At 43.4% G+C, this 20,193-nt stretch overlaps 1 protein-coding gene across 2 annotated transcripts in view; it reads right to left on the reverse strand.

The window, feature by feature from the left end:
* LOC144828401 (NFX1-type zinc finger-containing protein 1-like) overlaps nucleotides 1–20,193 on the reverse strand; it is a 1,040,362-nt gene that overhangs the window by 891,507 nt on the left and 128,662 nt on the right. For both annotated transcript variants that reach the window (XM_078686524.1, XM_078686523.1), the window contains exon 2: nucleotides 4,082–4,208. In XM_078686524.1, the coding sequence (XP_078542650.1) occupies nucleotides 4,082–4,113 (32 nt within the window). In that variant the 5' untranslated portion in view covers nucleotides 4,114–4,208. The remainder of the gene's footprint in view (nucleotides 1–4,081; nucleotides 4,209–20,193) is intronic.

The raw sequence follows: 20,193 nt of genomic DNA on the forward strand, positions 1-20,193 counted from the left end.
CTGCCACGCTGACACTGGCCCTCTAGTCCTCCACCCTAGGCGTGTTGTGGTGCCATGCTTCCAGGGGAGTGAAAAACAGCAGTCTCAGCGCGTTGGATAAAACCCCAGTTCCATGACTATGGGCCTTATGTAGGTAATCTCTATTTACCTATTCTTAAATACCGAATTGTACTGAGTCAGTATTTAAGAATAGGTATATGGTATGTAGATAATTACTCTGTAAATTTTACCGAATCGGTAGGATTCGGTAATTAAGAATCGGTATTTACTGATTCGGTAATTCCCATTCATTCCTAAGGGCCTGGAAGCACCTATGAATGAATGGGAAGTCATTCACTATTACCGATTCGGTAAATACTGAATCGGTAATAGGGGCACATATTCAAGGGTTGCAGAGTGTCACATTGACACCCTGTTGCACCCCTGAATCGTGCATGTGTGCACATGTGGCACACATACATGCCCTAAGGGCATGTATGTCTGCCACATCGCACTGTTGTAAAAGCAAAATAATTGCTTTTTCTAAGGTTTTTAATATTTACCACCAACTTGTAGTTGGTGGTAAATAACGAATCCTTAACTCAGAAAAGCACTAACTTGAGTGCTCCCTACAATACGGATTCGGTAATTTACCGAATCGGTATGTTAAGAATTTGTTAATTTACCGACCCTTTAAGTTACAGATTTGGTAAAATACCGAATCCTACAATCAAGCCACCTACATTCCAAATGCCAAATACCGGTCGGTAACGACCGAAATTCGGTAATTTCGGCCGTTACTGACCGGTATTGGGCGACGTACATCTGGCCCTATGTCTTTCTGAGTCAATAGCTGGGATTTTTTTTGTCCTTTCCCGTCTCTTCGGACCCAGGATGGTGGTGATGGATATTTCATATTTGAGGAGCACAGAGCTAATGCATCCTGCGGTAATCTTCCCAGGCCACCCCTTCCTTGCGATTCATTTGAAATTGCTGATTAGTTTATATGCATTTATATTTATTATTGTCTAACAATGCTTAGTATGTGTTGCGCAATGTGCTTCTAGTCCACATTTCGAATAGTGTGTGATATTTCGTGAAAGTTGTTATAGCTTTAATGGGAAGGTGTAGAATAAGTTCTCTGGTTTTATTTCCACCCTGGTTTGTTCCACAGTATTTTTCTCATTATAACGCGGGAAACTTCATGAAACGAGCAGTACCAGCCTCCTCTGCAGAGAGGGGCTTGGAAACCCAGTGGTCAGTAAGATTGGGGTTTGTGAGCAAACACTCTGGGATATAATATACGAGAAGCAGGGCCCATGAGAGGGGCCTAAGGGGCACTGGAAAGGAAGAGGGGTGCAGATTGATGGGTGCACTAAGTGAGGGGTAACATAATATGTAAACTAACCAGCATTTTTCAAGACTTTCAAAACAGAGAGAGAGTGTGTGTGTGTGTGCCTGTGTGTATTTGTGTCTGTGCCTATGTCAAAAATCCTGGTGACACATCATACCCAACTGAGAGCACCTATTGCCAACTAGTTACCAACTAGTTACCATCAAATAGATTTATTGGGGGGCTGTAACATCCCAAACAGCCCGCCCTGAAGCTACGCCCCTGGGAGCAAGCAGCGCCCTGCTGATGATGGAACAGCCCTAAAGGCCTCCTCTGATAGGCAAAGGTGGCCGCAAAGGCATCATGTGTCCTTGTCCTAGAGGCAGCTCTGGAAGTCCAAGCATGTGACTGGCATCAAAGTTACATTAGCAAAGGCTAAGACGCGAGGGGGCTAGCCAAAGTGTCATCCCTTGTCTACATATATAATCTATACATTCTGCTCATTCATGTCTGATACTACTATTTTTTTATATCCTCTATTTACATTTATTTATGCTGTGCACCAAAATGGGCTTTATAAGGGCTTTACAAATGAGGGTGTGGGCTTTTGGTGTTTGCTCGTTTTGGGGAAAGGCTACCCGTAACCCACAGTAATGAATCCTACACCTGTGATCTTGGACAGGTTTGTTACTTGTGTGGGTCACAAGTTGCCTGTTCTCCTTGCTCAAGCAGATAACTTTATATATCGGCTCAGGGATTTTAGGTTTAAACCTATAATAACTGATAAAACCCCACTGAAAGAAAAATAGCCCTCATTTTTTTCTTCCTGAAGGGGTCAATGCAATGTAACTTTGTTATACAAGCAGCAGTAAGAAAGACTGGCTAACATTATTCTGCTTCAGTTTTGTTCTTTAGGGATGCCACTAAAATATTGTCTCTTCTTCCTTTTACTTTTTCAGTTTTGTGGCCTTTGGTCTAAAGATGCAGGGTTTAGTTTCATGTTTTAGGTCTAGTGTAAATATGTTATAAACTATAGAGAATCAGGAAATATCAAACTCATATTTGATATTTTGGCTGCATTTGATTCTTTCACCGATTGGTAAAATGGCTGATTTCATAAAAATCTTTCCTAATATGTGTCATCACATTTACCCACAGAGAATGGGTAAAAACCCTTAATTCATCAGACCATAGATTCTAGTGGGTCAGTATTGATAGTAGGTGAATTGCCAACACCTCAGGCTTTAAACATTCAATGCAAGGTATAGTGACAAGTATATATATCACCAAACATCTGGGATAGTGGTAAAAACATGACACTAGACTTTTAGAAAACATGGAACGCAGTGTCACTTGTAATGCTCTGCAAAAAACGTTCTTTCCAAGTTCAACAAAGATTGGAGTGATATTGTTTGTATTTGCAGTGATTCAGCTACGTATATAAAAAAGTTGTGTGATGACCTGTCAAAATTGATACTCGAGCTGAAGTGATTCTCTGTAGTAGATCCTTGCCACTTGTTAGATGGTATGCTGAAAGCATCTTTACAATCTTAAGAGTTAATGAGGGATGCTATTGACTTTTTAGTCCATTCTGGTGCACTGGTTTCTAATGCACAGGAACTAAAATGCTATTATTTATCATGTTGTGCTTTATGTGGCATCAAAGAAAGAGTCATCCCAACTGTGTCCCTTAGCTGATGGCTCGCAGCCCAATGGACTAAGAATGCTGAGAGGGCCTTTTCACAGAAGTTTACATGGGAAGGAAAGAGCGAGTGCACATGACCCAAAGACTCACTGAAGAAGTATTGTATGGTGTACTACAATAAGATTAATTTGCAAAAATCTATTTGGACCTCATATACACTATAAGTACACTGTCTATATACCATGTTCTTTCAGAGCAGAAAGCAAGCAATAATAAAAGCAAAACGTTCTATAAAAACCGGAAAAACACTTTTTCTGTTGTTTTTAATGGCGCGAAAATGTGTAACCCCTGATAACAACTGTTTTTTAAGATATTGAAAACACTGAAAAAACCCCACCAGAATTTTCCAAAAATAGAAACTGAAAACAGGAAAGCCTATTCCTATAGATGTGGTTGCCTGAGGGCCAAGAGAGATCTATCCAGTTTGGGCTCAGGAAAGATATTCATGATGTAATATACGTTGAAAAAAACTGTGTGATAATATACATACTGTTTAAATAAACCACTTGTAGCAATGGCTGATTTATGGTTTCAATGCTCAGACCACGACTGATTGGCATCAACCATATAAATTTCCATCAAGCCCTAATTTCATTTAAGTTTACCAGTTTATCCTACATGCTAACTGCGAGGTTATATTTGGAGAAAAAAAGTTTCATACTTTGAATTAAATGTTTGCTATTTTCTATTTATAACTGAGAAGGGGGTGAAACCAGATCTCTCCAACCCACCAGCTGCATTGCTGGGTAGGAGACAGCAGTCACAGGGTCCCAGCTTCCCTGGGAGCCCAAATCGAGGGCGCTCAGGTCTATCCTGACTTTGCTGTCAGGAATGAAACCAGAATTGGCTGCAGGGCATGCTGGGAGTCTGTGCTGCTGAGGAGGAGAAGGAGAACAGCGGCGGCGCAGCAGTACGGGCAAGTAAGTTATTTTCTTGAAAATGGATTTGTGTTTTGTTGCAGTTGTTAGTTCCCCGCCTGATCCCCCTTCGCCCCGCCACTCAGCGCGGACACCAGCCGCTACAGACATCTCATACTTTGATCCAAACCTGAACACAGAACTGACCGATAGCGTAGGTCCTTTTGACGGAAGTCCATCACTCCGTGGCGCAATGTTGCTGTGGACTCCCCAGATCAAATTATGGCTTATGAGAGTAGCGGGTGATCAGAAGCCGAAGCGACACACACATAGCCTAAAGATAAAAATTATAATGTTTTATATACATAAAGGCATTTTCCTTAGCAATACAACAAAATTATGAACATAGTGTACATTTTACAAAAACCTAAATAAAAAAATCATGATTATACATTTTGTTCAATTCAGGAAATGAATCTATAGTATAATGAAAACATGAGTTATTTCTTAAAGCTTTCTGTCAATTGCAATTTCTTAACTTGTCTCATTCTGCCGAAAAACTTTAAAAGTACTAAACAGAGTTTAAGTGATATCAACAAGCTCCGGCAGGTTCTGCTGCTTTTCGGCTAGGTTTGCGCTGTCTAAATACCTGTACAATGTACATTAGATCCATCCGATAACTTTGCTGAATATATATATATATTTATGTATTGATAAACAATTCGATAAATTTTCATACCAACAAAGAAAAACTTAATACGACCAACGTTTGAGGTAATATGCCATGGCAGCTCCCACGAAAATAAACAGTATAAAATGTAGAAGCTTTTACCAGCAGTAAACACCTTCGCACCAGTACAGTAACTGCCTTCCTTCAAAACCAGGAACTGTGAGTGCGTGTAAATACCACCGAGCGAACATCAACCTGCGTAGTTGCCATACCGAGTGGGATTTATGCCAGGTTGAAGCCGCCAGTAAGAACGTGCAAGATCGAGCATCGAAACTTGCCGAATACGACTAGCCAGAGAACAACTTGAAGGCATCAAAGCAGATTCATGCTGCACCATGAATGAGCAGGACACTAAAGAAAATATACGGTTGGGCACAGAACGCCTATAAAGTGATAATACACATGAGCACCTTGCTGGCAGCATTTGGGAGAAGACGGGAGAAGACGATAAAAGTCAAGGCAATAGATATGACCAATAAGACTCTCAATAAGAAGCCCTGATGAAAGCCCGTAACTAGAAACACGAGGCTAGAAACGCGTCGGCAGACATAATCAACTTATGCCTTTAAAACAAAAGAAATACATTTTTGGCAGACATAATCAACTTATGCCTTTAAAACAAAAGAAATAAATTGTTTCTTATAAATCAGGATTGGATTGGATGAACACTTAGAGATTTAGTATTGGTTCATCGATAGATGGATGCACTAAGATAAATTGATGTGTGTTTTTTAGTTTTTTTGATACATATATATATATGTAATGTGTATGGGTCTGATTTGTCTTACATTGTTTTACATGTTGTTGACTATGAGTTCATGTGAAAGTATTAATGTGGCACATTGTCTGAATTTATTAATGTTTAAATATTGAGTGTTAAATTGTAATGTTGAGTATATATTTTTCTTTGAAAAAAAGAGAATTTCCAAAAAATAAATTAGTAAAATATTAATTGAAGGGTAAAATAAATAACCCAAACTGCTAAAAGCACATAGTGAGGTTTTTTGAAAAATAATTAAATAGGACTCCAGGTATTTTTTTGCTTAAACTTTCTTCAAAACCAAGCATTCTCAATGTACTTCCACAGCAATGTCATCCTATTCTAGCCTGACAGTGCTTTATTACATTTCTCCCTCCTCTCCCTATCTTTAAAAGAAAGAGAAAAGAGAGACAGAAAGAAAAGAAAGAAAGAACAAAATTAAGAAAAAACACATATCGTTGTACACCACATTAACAATGTTCAATTAATCAACAGGGTTTCTTTGAAGCTCTCATAGAACTTTTGCTCCGAATGATTCTCATTTTGCATGCTTGCTTGTCAATAAATTCTCACTTGAAACCTCATGAAGAATGTTGTATTCCTCATCACTAACCTGCTATCATCTTGTGCTGTAACTGATGCTCCATGTACTTTTGTCACTTTCAATGGAAAGAGTGAAACCTACTTTGTGACTTCCTTATCTGTCATTGTTTTACTAACATTAAATCTCCTACTTAAGATTGCTTGGTTGGAGAAAGGGGAATGGGCGTCGTGGTTGGTACCGGAGCTGCAGCCCATAGGTTCGGATAAAATCACGAATCCGCAGGAGATTGTGGACACGTTTGCTGGCTATTATAAGAAGGTGTATGCGGCCGAATGTAAATACTCGGAGTCCGAGAATGCGGACTTGATTCGAGACATTTCGATGCCCACTCTATCGGATGAGGACAAGGAATTCTTGGCCTCTCCACTTACAAATGACAAAGTGGCGCAGGCGATTAGAGGGGTCGTTCTGGTAAGGCCTCTGGCCCGAATGGGCTCTCGTTGAGCTTTACAAAGTAAACGCGAATAAGTTGGCTCTCTTCATTAGAGATATGTTTGTGGAGAGTCGGGAGCGGGGTCAGCTTCCGTACGATCAGCGAGTTGCGAACATCATAGCCCTGCACAAGGAGGGCAAGCCGAAGACGGAGTGTTCTTCATACCGGCCGATCTCCTTGTTGAATGCCGAGCCAAAAGTCTTGGCAAAACTGCTGGCGACCCGCCTACTAAAGGTCATCACGACACTGATTCACCCGGATCAGTCAGGTTTTATGCCCCGCCGGAATACGGCTCTCAATCTACGCAGGTTACAGGGAGTTCTGGGAGGGGCATCACAAATACACGAGCCAACGATTTTGTTATCCCTGGATGCCACCATGGCATTTGACAGAGTGGAATGGCCCTATCTTTTATCTGTCCTGGGCAAGATGGGCTTCGGCCCGGAGTTTGTTTCTTGAGTCCGCCTTTTATACTCCGGTCCACTGGCCCGAGTAGTTGTCAATAACCATAGATCGGCTGACTTTGAGTTGGGGAGGGGCACCAGACAAGGATGTCCTCTTTCTCCGCTGCATTGGCACTCGAGCCGATTGCGGCTTGGGTCCGCTGGGACAGATCGATTGGGGGCCTTAGGTGGACGTCCGAGTGGGAGGATAAGATATTGCTTTATGCTGACGATATTTTGTTGTATTTGACCTCCCCCTGAACTTCGCTCATAGCATTTTTAGACGTCCTGGAGGTGTTTGGAAGATATTCCGGCTTCGCCATTAACTGGGCAAAGTCGGTCCTTTTTGTTTTGAGTGGCGATCCCCCGGAGGTTCCTCCGGGGTGTCCGGTCAAACTGGAAACAGAGGGATTCAAATATCTTGCCATTTTTATATCCTTGGACCCTCAGAGTAGGTACACAAATAACCTGTTGCCGCCCCTGGTCCGGCTCCGACACGATGTGACCCGATGGAAATCGTTTCCGCTCTTCCTCGTTTCCTATACGCACTTCAAAACTCAATGGACCCGGTTCCCTCGTCGTACTTCAAGGAGGTCGAGTCTCTCCAGAGACAGCTTCTTTGGGATGGTAGGCCCCGAATCGCATTTACGAAATTGACGTTGCCTTGGTATGACAGGGGGATTGGTCTACCTAACATCCGTAAGTATTATTGGGCGTCACAACTGCCGGCGGTTAATCATGCCATCTATGGCTCGCCGTTGGATCCCGGCTATGCTATGGACCGCGGTCAGGTTCCCGGGGGGAGTTTACTAGGGCACTGTATGCTAGGCATGGGATTTACCCCTGGTGGGGCCAACGGCGGTTGCTGTTCAGGTCTGGCACGAGGATACCCACTCCCTTAAATGGGAGGGGAAGATCACACTGGCTACACCTCTCTGGAACTCTTAACGCCTTGGGAGTTTATGGAAGTCTAAGAGTTTTGACAAATGGGACCTCATTGGGATTTCCCGAGTGGGAGATCTCTGGGGTAAAGATGGAATCCTCCCATTTGAAACTTTGCAGGAACGGTATCAACTGCAAGAGAGTGAGTCGTTTCGTTACCTCCAGATTAGGCATGCGCTGCCTGCCGGTATTCCCCGGGAAGTGACCCTTCCGGAGGCTTCCCCACTGGAGGATCGAGTGTTGGACGGTTATTTTCCAATAAAGACGATCTCCCTGATTTATAAAAAACTAGTTAATTACACGGAGGATCCCCTAGTGGTTCTTAGAGACTAATGGACTGATCCTGGATGATGAAGACTGGAGGGAGGCTGTGGCCTCTCCAAGGGTAGTTGCAATTTAAATGAGCCTCCGGCTGGTTCAATTAAAGACCCTCCATCGCTGCTATGTTACCGGCCCACCAATGGTGCGAATGGGTTTGGCTGCGAGCGACGTGTGCAAGAGAGGATGTGGCGAGGCTGGAAAGTATTTCCATATGCTATGGGACTGTGCTCTCATTCGGGGGTATTGGTCCGCTATTCATGCCAAGGTACGTGAGGTGTGGGGAGTGTGCTTTGAGTTGGAGGCCCGGCGGTGTTTCCTGAATGTTTGGGATCCAACTGACCTCATGTCCCATGGAAAGGTGTGGGCCACTTTGGCATGCGGTATTGCCAAGCGTAATATCGCTCAATTATGGGGGGCAAATCAGCCGCCTACTATTGGGAAATGGTTGGAAGACCTGGATTGGTGTATGTTTAGAGAGCGGGCGGTGTATGTGGCCAGAGGGAGACCCAAGAAATGGGGTAAGATTTGGGGGCCCTGGAATGTGTATAGGGGTGATATATGCGCTCCCCCTGTCATACCGGATGCTCCAGCATTGTCGGAAGATCCCTGAACCCGTATGTTGTTATTTTTGTTGTATTTCTTTGATCAAGAGGACGTCTTTGTATGTAATGCTTGTTAAGATGCAACCCAGTGTATTTATTTTTTGTATGTGTCTTTGATTTTATTTTGTGTGCATTAATAAAAATAATTACACATTTATTTTTATTTTTTTTAAATCTCCTACTTAATATTCTAGCTCCTGAATGTTTGTCTTGTAATCTACATAATACTTCATCTTTTCTATAACTTCTTGGTAAGTTTTCACAATTTCAGTATGGTCCTTTGGCAAACTTGCCGGGAAATGTGGTAAACAAGTTTGCTGGGATTGACCAGACATTCAGATTTATTTGTCGCTCCGTTTGAAAAGCATTTACACACCACCTCAATTGTATTTAAGGAGGACAGTGACTTACCTCTCCCCAGGGTTGGGGAACCACGATTCACCAACCTTCTTGGAGTTCACGCTTCAACGCCAGCTCACTTTCAAGACTGTTCAAGATCTAATCTTACACTATGGACTCAATGTCAGTTTTACACTCTCACCCTCTCTGACACAGGAACCTAAGGTCCCACCATTTCTAATTTTCCAGCCTGATTCATCTTGTTGTTGCCAATCAGTAACTTCCCCCACCCTCTTTCGTGCTGATGAAGACCCCAGGCTAATGAACGATTAACCTTTATCTTACATACAGGTCGAAACGTCAGTGGTCCTTCACAACCTTTCAAGCACAGACGACAGAAATTATATATCTGTGTCAGAATATTGCTGTTTGTTTTGTATTGATTTGCCTTCACAATGGTGGATCGATTTCCGCAATCTTTGATGTATATATTGCACATTGCCTTTCCTTTTCTACAACCCTCACAAGCACACATTCCTTCCTTCGCACTCTCTCCCCCCTTCTTCGAGCATCGTTTTTAGAAATGTATAGACAATCCTGGTGTCCCCTATAATCATGCGAAGATTAGAGAAGAAATTGCATTTATTTGATTTGTCATGATGATGCTCTTATTTCTTTTCGTGTAAAATGTATTCCACTGTGACAATTTTTTGCTGCACTGTACTTTACCCGAGTCCAGTGGTATTTCGGGTTACCCCATTGTTGTATAACTCATATTTAGGTCCTAAGCATCAAGGAGGGTTTTAGTTTCCTCAAGTACCTCAGGTGAAATCTGGCAATTTTAACCATTGAGTTGATGTAGTCTTGCATATTCAGGTTACTATCCTGGGTTATTCCGAGAGATTTCGCAGATTCCACTACGGTCAGTGTGCAGTTTAGTGCTGTGATTGACTTGGTCCATTCCAGAATGTTAGTGGTACTTTTAGGGGGGGAGATTAAAAGGAACTCCATTTTCTGAGCTTTTAGTTTGAGCTGGTTGCTGGCGAGCCACTGATCAGTCAACTTTACAGCCTCATTCAAAGAGTTGATCTCCTCTAGTAATGAGATTTTGATGTAGATCTGAATGTCTTTGGCATACATGTGGAAGGAGATGTTGGCGGTACGTAGTATTTCAGCTAACGGTTCCAGGTAGAGATTGAAGAGGGTTGGGGAAAGCGTTGAGCCTTGGGGGACTCCGATCGTTATCGGAGAAGGAACTGATGGATTACTGTGGACTAGGAATCTCTGGGAGTGGTTCCGGGGGAAGGATCTGAACCATTCGAGAATGTTCCCCATACTCCCATCCTGTGTTAGAGGCGTTCAAATTGTTTCTCATGACCTCTCCCTTCATACACTACTCATTCCCTTTTGTGTGTGTCTGTCCTATCCCTTCATGTGTACTTGTCCTCTCCCTTCATGTATGCTTAATCTCCCTGGTGGACCTGGCCCTTTTTGCAGGTTTTCCCCAAAAATGTTTTGCCGTTTTCCTCCTATTTTTAATTACCTGTTTTTGTTGGCTTTAGGATTCTGGGCACTTTACCACTGCCAACTTATGCTAAAGTGTATATGTTCTCTGTGTAAACTGTATCTGTAATTGGTTATCCACGATTGGAATATTTGATTTACTTCTAAGCCCCTGGTAAATTGTACTGTGTGAGCCCAGGGCCTGTAAATAAAATGCTACTACTGGGCCTTCAGCACTGGCTGTGCCACCCACATGAGTAGCCCAGTAAACTTGTCTCAGGCCTATCACTGCAATGTCTCTGGGTGCAGTTTTAAATCTGTGATCCATAATGAGATGTCTAAAAACAATGGCTATAGTAGCAGCTACAGTTGCATGATGTGACTAGTCATTTTAACAGGAGCCGCTGCTCTTTCACTTTAACTGATACTTCACCAGCACATACTATATTTTTTTACCATAGGATCTGCTTCTAAAGGGGACAGGGCTCAAATTTCAATTCCTCACTGCTTTGCCGAGTTTACCACTAGGGTAGACCCGCAGAATGAGCCTAATGATCAACTTTCAAAGAGTAAACATGAATTATATTTGTTAATTGTAGTGACTCCTGATGAAGGGTTTTTCTCGACCCGAAATGTATTGGGGTTGTTTAAACAGACAATAACAAGGGAACATTGTGACTTTCATGTTGAACAGCATGAATGTGAAGACAATGTTTGTGAAAAGAACTTGCCAACTACAATCAACTGGATTAAAGAATTTCTTTCTTTCTTGGTTATGAATTTTATTTTCAATGATTCCGAGCTGACTATTTGATCAATGGTGCTTCACTGGATTAGGACTATTTTAAACAACAAGGGAACCCATTCGGTTATCCAGGGACCGTGGGTAGCTATACTTTATAAACAACAGTGGTCCCAAGGAGTATGTAGATATGGATTTAGCAGATAAAATACAGTCCACGATAGGAGCTATATTGGCCACTGTCCAGCCGGACAGGGTATTTTTATTTTTCAATGAAATCTATAGTGGAGTAGACAAAGGCACAATCCTGTACCGTTTTGTGAACACACAGAGAGGGTTTTTAGGCAAGAGAGAGCATAGTTGGCCACTTGTAATTCAGTAGGGATTTTAAGTAGTGCCAAGCAAGTGCCAGACACAGCATCAATCAAACATAATAGTTAGGCTGTGAAAACACTTTAGACAAGTCGACGTTTCGATCCCTTATGCTCAATATTACGGGATCATCATCAGGACTAACAATATTAGTCCTGATGATGATCCCGTAATATTGAGCATAAGGGATCGAAACGTCGACTTGTCTAAAGTGTTTTCACAGCCTAACTATTATGTTTGATTGATGCTGTGTCTGGCACTTGCTTGGCACTACTTAAAATCCCTACTGAATTACAAGTGGCCAACTATGCTCTCTCTTGCCTAAAAACCCTCTCTGTGTGTTCACAAAACGGTACAGGATTGTGCCTTTGTCTACTCCACTATAGATTTCATTGAAAAATAAAAATACCCTGTCCGGCTGGACAGTGGCCAATATAGCTCCTATCGTGGACAGTATTTTATCTGCTAAATCCATATCTACATACTCCTTGGGACCACTGTTGTTTATAAAGTATAGCTACCCACGGTCCCTGGATAACCGAATGGGTTCCCTTGTTGTTTAAAATAGACTTTAGCGCAATCGCATGATTGCAAGGGTCCAAAGTAAACACTTCTAGCCCCCAGCCGAGGGCTGGTTCACCTAGTACCTTGTACCTACTTTCTCACACTTTTTGCTTACTATTTATGATTAGTTTTTACCCCCGCCTACTGCTCTTGCCCTGACATGTCTGCACACGCACCTCTCTACACCGACGAGTATATCAAGGAAATATGTCAAGGTCCCTCTCTCCTCTCTAACACTACCGAATCACCCAGTACAACTCCCAGCCCGCTTCCAGAGCAATTAGAAAAACTCAGGAAGAAACAGACCCGGCTTAAACTGATGGTCTTGATGCTCACTGATTATTTAAAAGCTGACGTGATCCCACTTGGACTCCAAGTCAGAAACGTACCTGGCATATTCACGGACAATCCCAAATACATCACTAATTTTAGCTATATAAGCACCACTTGTTCCAGACACTGGCTAGTGCTTGGGATAGATATAGCGATAGAAACCTTGAAATCATTGGAGATAGAAATCAAGGATATAGAAAAACAAATAGGTGATTCGGACATAACAAGCGAATGCAAAAAACTATTGGAACAACTTGAAAAAAGTCTAGCTGACTTCCACAGAATAGAGGAAAACAAAAAAGCAAACAAAGTTAAAAAGGACATTAAACAATACAGTGTAGAAAACACTTACCCATATCTTCAAAAAGATTACTACTCCAACAGAGCCTACTCACATCCCCAATCTAATAGACCCTGGGGCTGATTTAATCGCCGTCAAAACCTCGTGGGTTTTTCGGATACTTCGGCTGACTCATCAGAAAGCTCTGACCCAGGAGAAGGACCTAGTGTCCCTAACAAACGTGGTGGTGGCCAGCCCAATTTTTTAGGCAGAGGCCAACCCAACACCCCCCAGCGTGGCAAAGTAAAGCGCACGCAGAGATGGCAAAACCCACCAGGCGAGAGAAGGACAAGGAACAACTACTACCAATGGTAATAAACACCACGCCAGAGGAGATTCCTATTTTTAATCTCTCCAAACACACATTGATTGATGTAGAGATTGAACTACTTAAAAAAGGTCTATCGTTTGTACCCACCACTGCTCCAAATTTTATGGAATTACATACTGAGTTACTCAAATTTTTTAGAACAATTCGGCTTAAAGCCTTTTTTCAACTACACCCTGGCACTAGTCCTTTTGCCAACACCCCATTCCGTCCTCCATCGACATTCTCCCCATCAGCAGGAATGATCCCTCCAGAGGTCACTACCTTTGAGAAACTTGTTCTGGCAGACCTCGACATTCTTGAAAAAAAAAAGGTTTTCATACCCTACAATATATCTAAAGATGAGAAGAAAGCTATTCTCACACTCAAAACCAATAGAAATCTTGTTATAAAGAGCGCAGATAAGGGTGGCGGCATCGTCCTCCAAGAGATTGACGACTATAAGATAGAGATCTTACGTCAGCTCAATAATACTGACCACTATCAGAAACTCCCTGGTAACCCTACTGCACTAATACAAGATTTGATCACTAAAGTAACATCAAAAGCATTACTTGATGGTTTCCTCAATAAAAAAGAATTTCACTTCCTTAACACCAAGTCACCACGTATCCCGGTATTATACACCTTACCAAAGATACACAAGAATTCACAAAATCCTCCAGGTCGACCCATTGTTTCGGCTTGTGGCTCAGTCCTAGAGCCTTTAGGAGCATACGTGGACTTTTTTATTAAAGAATTTGTGCAATCTACTAGTTGCTATGTAAGAGACACTATGCAAATGATTAATCTAGTAGAAAATCTTGATTTTGATCCCCTCCATGAGACCCTATGTACAATGGATGTGGAATCATTGTATACTAATATTCCACAAGTCACAGCATTACTGACCATCCAGAAGATTCTAGACACACGACCACGTCCCCACAGAGTCCCCACCCTGTTTATTTTGCAGCTGTTGGAACTGTGTCTCACTAAGATTTTTTTTCTATTTGATGATACCTACTATCAGCAAATCAAAGGGACCAGTATGGGGGCTATTTTTGCTCCGAATCTAGCCATACTGTTTATGGACCAACTTGAGACTGCATCCATCTTGTCAGACTCTAACCCCTTCCACTCTGGGATCAGAGTGTGGAGGAGGTATATAGACGACATTTTTCTTATCTGGAACTCTCCAGTTGAAACACTCACCCAGTTCCTCCACTGGCTTAACAATAATTGCTGTGGTCTAACGTTCACGCTAATGTGGAATAAGGAATCGATACCCTTCCTAGACCTCACTATTTACCACTCAGAAGGCAAGCTTCTCACTAAACTGTTCAGAAAACCTACCGAGAGAAACACCCTCTTAAGCTACAAAAGTAACCACCCCAGGGCCCTGAGGGATGCGTTACCTTATTCGCAATTTTTGAGGATCAGGAGAAATCGCTCCTGTAAAGAAGACTACTTTAGAGAATCCTCCACCCTTTCTAACAAATTAAAAGACAGAGGCTACCCGAAAAGGATAATAAAACAATCCTTGAAACGGGCTTGGTACTGCCCGAGGGAAGTCTTACTATCACCAAAAGACAAAAAGCAAAAAGAGTTAATTGCATGTGTAACAACTTTCTCAACTAACTCTAATAAAGTCAGGAAGTCAGTTCTTAAACACTGGCCAACGCTAAATGTAGGCATCCTGAATATTCAGAAGCCAGTATTTGCTTTCAAAAAGAGCAAAAATCTAAAAGATCACCTTGTACGAGCCGCATTGCCACCTCCTATTCAGAATCCCACTATTGAATCACTGTGGGGCTTGCCCCCGATCATAGGGCATGCTAAGTGTGGTTGTTGTAACGTCTGCGACTTCACGGTGGAGGGCATAGATTTCACACACGATAGTATCACGTATGTGAGACGCTCATTTTCGAATTGTAACACACATAATGTGATCTATGCCATCGAATGCCCATGTCCAAAGTTGTATATAGGGCAAACTACGCAGAAAGCGAAGACCCGCATCTGCCAACATCGAAGCAGAATCAGGTGCCGGACACTTAATGCTCCACTGGTGGACCACTACAATGAAGCTGGCCACAATGAAAATGACATCAAGTGGACAATCTTGAAAGTTATCAAACCGCCACTGAGAGGGGGTAACCTGGCGCAAATGCTGAACAGAGAAGAGTTGAAACTCATGATCCATTTCAACACTATTCGTGATGGTCTAAACCGAGCTGAGGATTGGACTACACTGTTATAAAAGAAAAAGGAACAGTCTGAAATACTTTGAACATTTTAAATGGAACTTTAAACATTGCAAATAACTCTGAGAGACTGGACCCCTTTCCGCTTTTCCTTGAACAGGCATATGTAAATTACCATTGTGTACATAGTTGTAATTATTTTTCATTTTTTTCATATTGGAATTTTTTCATATTGGTTTTTAATCACAGTCACAGCCTCACTAGCACTGCGCCGTTACTATACTACTTAATGTCACTGCGCCGCCGTATTGTATCACAGCACATCACCGGTGCACTCCACATAATGACGAAACATCAAAAAAAAACACTCCAAGATGGCGCCCATGCGTGCTTAGTCCTTCGTCTCTGTCGGGTAGATCACGCTTATCTAGCGTTCTCTCCCTAGCTCCGTAGTGACTGTGATTCTACAGTACACCCAGGGTAACGGACACCGAGGAGGCTCTCTCCTCCCAAGGTAAGCCAAATAGTTGTTAGAACTTAGACGCTTCACTCGCCCCTACACGCCAGGTTACTGAAACGCGGTTTCTTTTACAGACTCGATTTCGAGCAAGCAATTGACCATGCGGGCCAACAGTAACTTCAAGGTAAGCCCGTCAATTTGCAGGCAGAATTTCAGAGCCACTTAAATCATTCCGTTACTAAACCCAGTACTCTACCCCACAGACATTTCTTAATTAATTGAAGACGAGGCAGAGTGCACATGATAAACCGGTACTTACCAGGTAATTATGGCAACCGCGAACCAACAACCAGTAGTATAACTACTTACTGGCCATCCCTTAGTTTTTGGTCTCTTTTCCCTACCCCAGGTCTCATTTTAAAGCAGTGTCCGGCCTTTCAAGCCTATCCCTGAACCCCTCCGACCCCCACTGGGTAAGCGCTCCCCCCGCCCCCGGATAGACACGGAATGAATGCGCACGAACGTGCATGTTGTATGAATAGACACGAATGAGTAGACCCGAATGCCCGTGATTGAAGAACACACGCTGATTCTGTTTTGAAATCGCTAGATATACCTAAAGGTCTTGGAAATGAGTATTGATAATTGTTTAACCTTCGCGTTTTCTGATAGAAGAGTGTTACTGGTCCATCATTTTATTATTAACTATAACCTATGTCACCCACCTCACTATTAGCGCGAATCAAGGCTACAGACATCACTTGCACGTAATTATCAGGCACGCTAAGTCGGTTCCGAATACAGTGCAATGTCAGTGATATTCAGAGTTTAACGCAGTGGGTAACCCCCTCTCTCTCTCTCTCTCTTCTTTAATCCCCCATTTTTTTATTCTTCTTTTTCATTTGTATTTCTGTTCCTATTAGGCGGTTGTGTGTTAAAATGTTTATACCAGGCAAGCAAATATAAGGATTGTTAGTCCTGATGATGATCCCGTAATATTGAGCATAAGGGATCGAAACGTCGACTTGTCTAAAGTGTTTTCACAGCCTAACTATTATGTTTGATTGATGCTGTGTCTGGCACTTGCTTGGCACTACTTAAAATCCCTACTGAATTACAAGTGGCCAACTATGCTCTCTCTTGCCTAAAAACCCTCTCTGTGTGTTCACAAAACGGTACAGGATTGTGCCTTTGTCTACTCCACTATAGATTTCATTGAAAAATAAAAATACCCTGTCCGGCTGGACAGTGGCCAATATAGCTCCTATCGTGGACTGTATTTTATCTGCTAAATCCATATCTACATACTCCTTGGGACCACTGTTGTTTATAAAGTCACTGGATTAGGAGGCAGCCCTAGAGCACAGTAGTGCACACAGTGTCAAGTGCACCCCCTTGCTTGGCCCAAACATTCCATTTTGCTGCAAGTAAGGCAACCCTATATTAGGCCCAAGGTGGTTCCATGGGCAGGGTGCAGTGTATTTAAAAGGTAGGACATTTGCTGGTGTGTTTTACGATGTCCTGATAGTGAAATACTGCTAATTTCGTTTTTTACCATTGCAAGGACTATCTCTCCCATACTTTATCATTGGGGCTGCCTTGTAACCTCTTACAAGTATAACTTCCATTTGGGAAGAGAGAGATATTTGGAGTTTGGGGTCCCTGAACTCTCAATTTAAAAAATACATCTTTTAGTGAAGTTGGTTTTTGTATTGCATGTTTGAAAATGCCCCTTTTAAAAAGTGGGTATTTTTCTGCCTTACCATTCTGTGCCTCTGCCTGCCTGCGGAATTCTTGTCTGAGGGAGGGTGACAGTTGGGCTGTTTGTGCACTCACTCAAGACAGTCACACAAAGGTAGCTAAGTTGTGCCCTGCATTTCCTGATGGCCCATCACCATGCGGATGGATCTTCCTGAGCTAGAGTGGCGGAAGGAGTTATCACTGACACCTTAACAGGGCTGTGCCTGTCCTCACACAAAGCTGTCTCCATCCCCCTGTAGTGTGTCTGGAGCCTGGTCAGGGAAAGGCAGTACACTACGAAGACTTTCCTTTGAAGTTTGCCTACTTCAAAGGCAGAAACTGGTATAAGTACTGGAGCTGTGACACCATAACTCCAGAACACTTTTGAACTAAGAGGACATTCTGCCAAGATGAGGAGCCGGATAAGCTGTCAGGAAGGACTACCACTTTGCAGAGTGTTTTGCTGTGTTGACCTGCAACTTGCTGCTTCTGTCTGGTACAGTGAAAGGACTGGACTTTGCTTTCTACATCCTTCTTGCCAAGGTTCACCAAGGGCTTGTGTGTTCTTGACTCCTGTTAAGAAGTTTGAGGGCTATCAAAGACTTCATCTGCAGCTCCTGAACTCCATTGCTGGGAGTTATGACCTGCCAAGAGGTGCCAATTCCAGTTAGTTCTGGGCCCTTAGAGATGTTTTTTGCGGGAAAGGATAGAAGAAAACCCACGCATCGACCTCCGGTGCTTTTCTTTCTGATGCAGCACAAACAAGACATCACCGCGGTGGGACCGAAGAATAGACGCAGCGCCTGCCATGCAGCTGACAGATCGCCACAGCCTGAATGCCCAGTACTGTGTCACCGACATCCATGACACCTGCTCAGACTCCGACACAAGCCCTGCTGTGAGGCTGAGGAAATCACCTGCTTCCTGGCTGGGGAATCGATGCCGGAACTGTTCCACTGCCGCTGCATCGACCCATCGCATCTGCATTTTCAATGCATCGTCCCGGTGTGCCAAGTTCTTCATCAACGTGGCCCAGCAGTAAGAAGCAGAGGCAGCGTGTCCAGAGACCAATGCATCATCTCCCCTCACAGTAAGGAATCAACTCATCACCTCCGCTGGCAGTAAGGAATCGACGCATCATGTCCCATGCGCTGCAGTAAGGAATCGATGCATCACCTCCCCTGGCAGTAAGGAATTGACATATTACTTTGCTTTTTCAGCTCCATATCTCCCCTGGCCGGTTTTAGTCTTTGATCTTGACGCATCCCAGGTACTTTGTGTTAAAACTGATGCATCCATAGTTTCCTATTGACTGGACAATTTTGAACCTTTTAAAAGTGATATCTTCAATTGTGTATGTTGGATTTTTGTCGTTTTGGTCTTGTTTTATTCAGATAAATATTGGCTATTTTTCTAAACGGGTGTGGTGTCCTTTTGTAGTGTTTTCCCTCTGTTACTGTGTGTGTATGTACACATGCTTTACATATTGCCTCTGAGATAAGCCGGACTGCTTGTGCCAAGGTACCAAGGAGGTGAGCAGGGGTTATCTTAGCTTTGTGACTCCCTTACCCTGACTGGAATAAGGGTTCCTACTCAGAAAGGGTGCAAATCTCTGCGAACTAGTGACCCCCATTTCTGACGTTGCTCTTCATGGGTGTCTCATTATCCCTTTACGTGTGCCTGCATTCTTAATTCATGGGTGTCTCATTCTCCCTCATGTGGGCTTATCCTCTCCCTTCATGGTTGTCTCATTCTCCCCTCATGTGGGCCTGCCCTCTCCCTTTATGGGTGTCTCATTCTTCCTTCATGAGCACCTGTTCTCTTCCTTCATGGGTGTCTCATTCTCCCCTCATGTGTGCCTGCAGTCTTCATTCATGGGTGTCTCATTCTCCCTTCACGTATGCCTGTCCTCTCCCTTCTAGGGTGTCTCATTCTCCCTTGGGTGACTCATACTTCCTTCATGAGTGTCTCATTCTTCCCTCAGAGCACCTGTTCCCTCCCTTCATGGGTCTCATTCTCATCTTATGAGCACCTGTTCTCTCCCTACATGTGCATCTTATTATTATTATTATTATTATTATTATGCGTTCTTATATAGCGCTCGATTACCCGTAGGCATCTCGGCGCTTGACTTGGGAACCCGTCCTGGCTTTTCCCTGTGAGATACCCGTACTGGGCATCCCCAAGGTGAAAGCCAGGCATCCCGCTGCGGGGGGGCCGTAGTGGAGATTAAGCAGGCTAATGCCCAGAGCTGCAGAGTGTGAACCCGTGATTCGAGTAGGCACCGAAACGAGAATTATCGAGTCCGTGGATATTTGGGCTGAAGACCCTGCCGCGTCGGGAATTGAACGCTATTCCCGGGTCTGACCTCTGCTTCAGGGTCTACCTCCTCTAACCAGTGAGCCACTGTTGGACACGGCCTCGTGGCGTGGTCCGACCCCGTCCGCATGGAGGGCCCAGGACGACATCGGCCCTCCATTTACCTACTATCGACCCCCCTGACACGCACATTCACGAACCATCGGCGCGAGCAGCCTCCCCGGCCACCTACAGCTCTCCCCCTCCCGGGTACCCCGG

Source organism: Lissotriton helveticus, chromosome 4_1 (genome assembly GCF_964261635.1).
Source record: "Lissotriton helveticus chromosome 4_1, aLisHel1.1, whole genome shotgun sequence".
NCBI classification, from domain to species: Eukaryota; Metazoa; Chordata; class Amphibia; order Caudata; family Salamandridae; genus Lissotriton; species Lissotriton helveticus.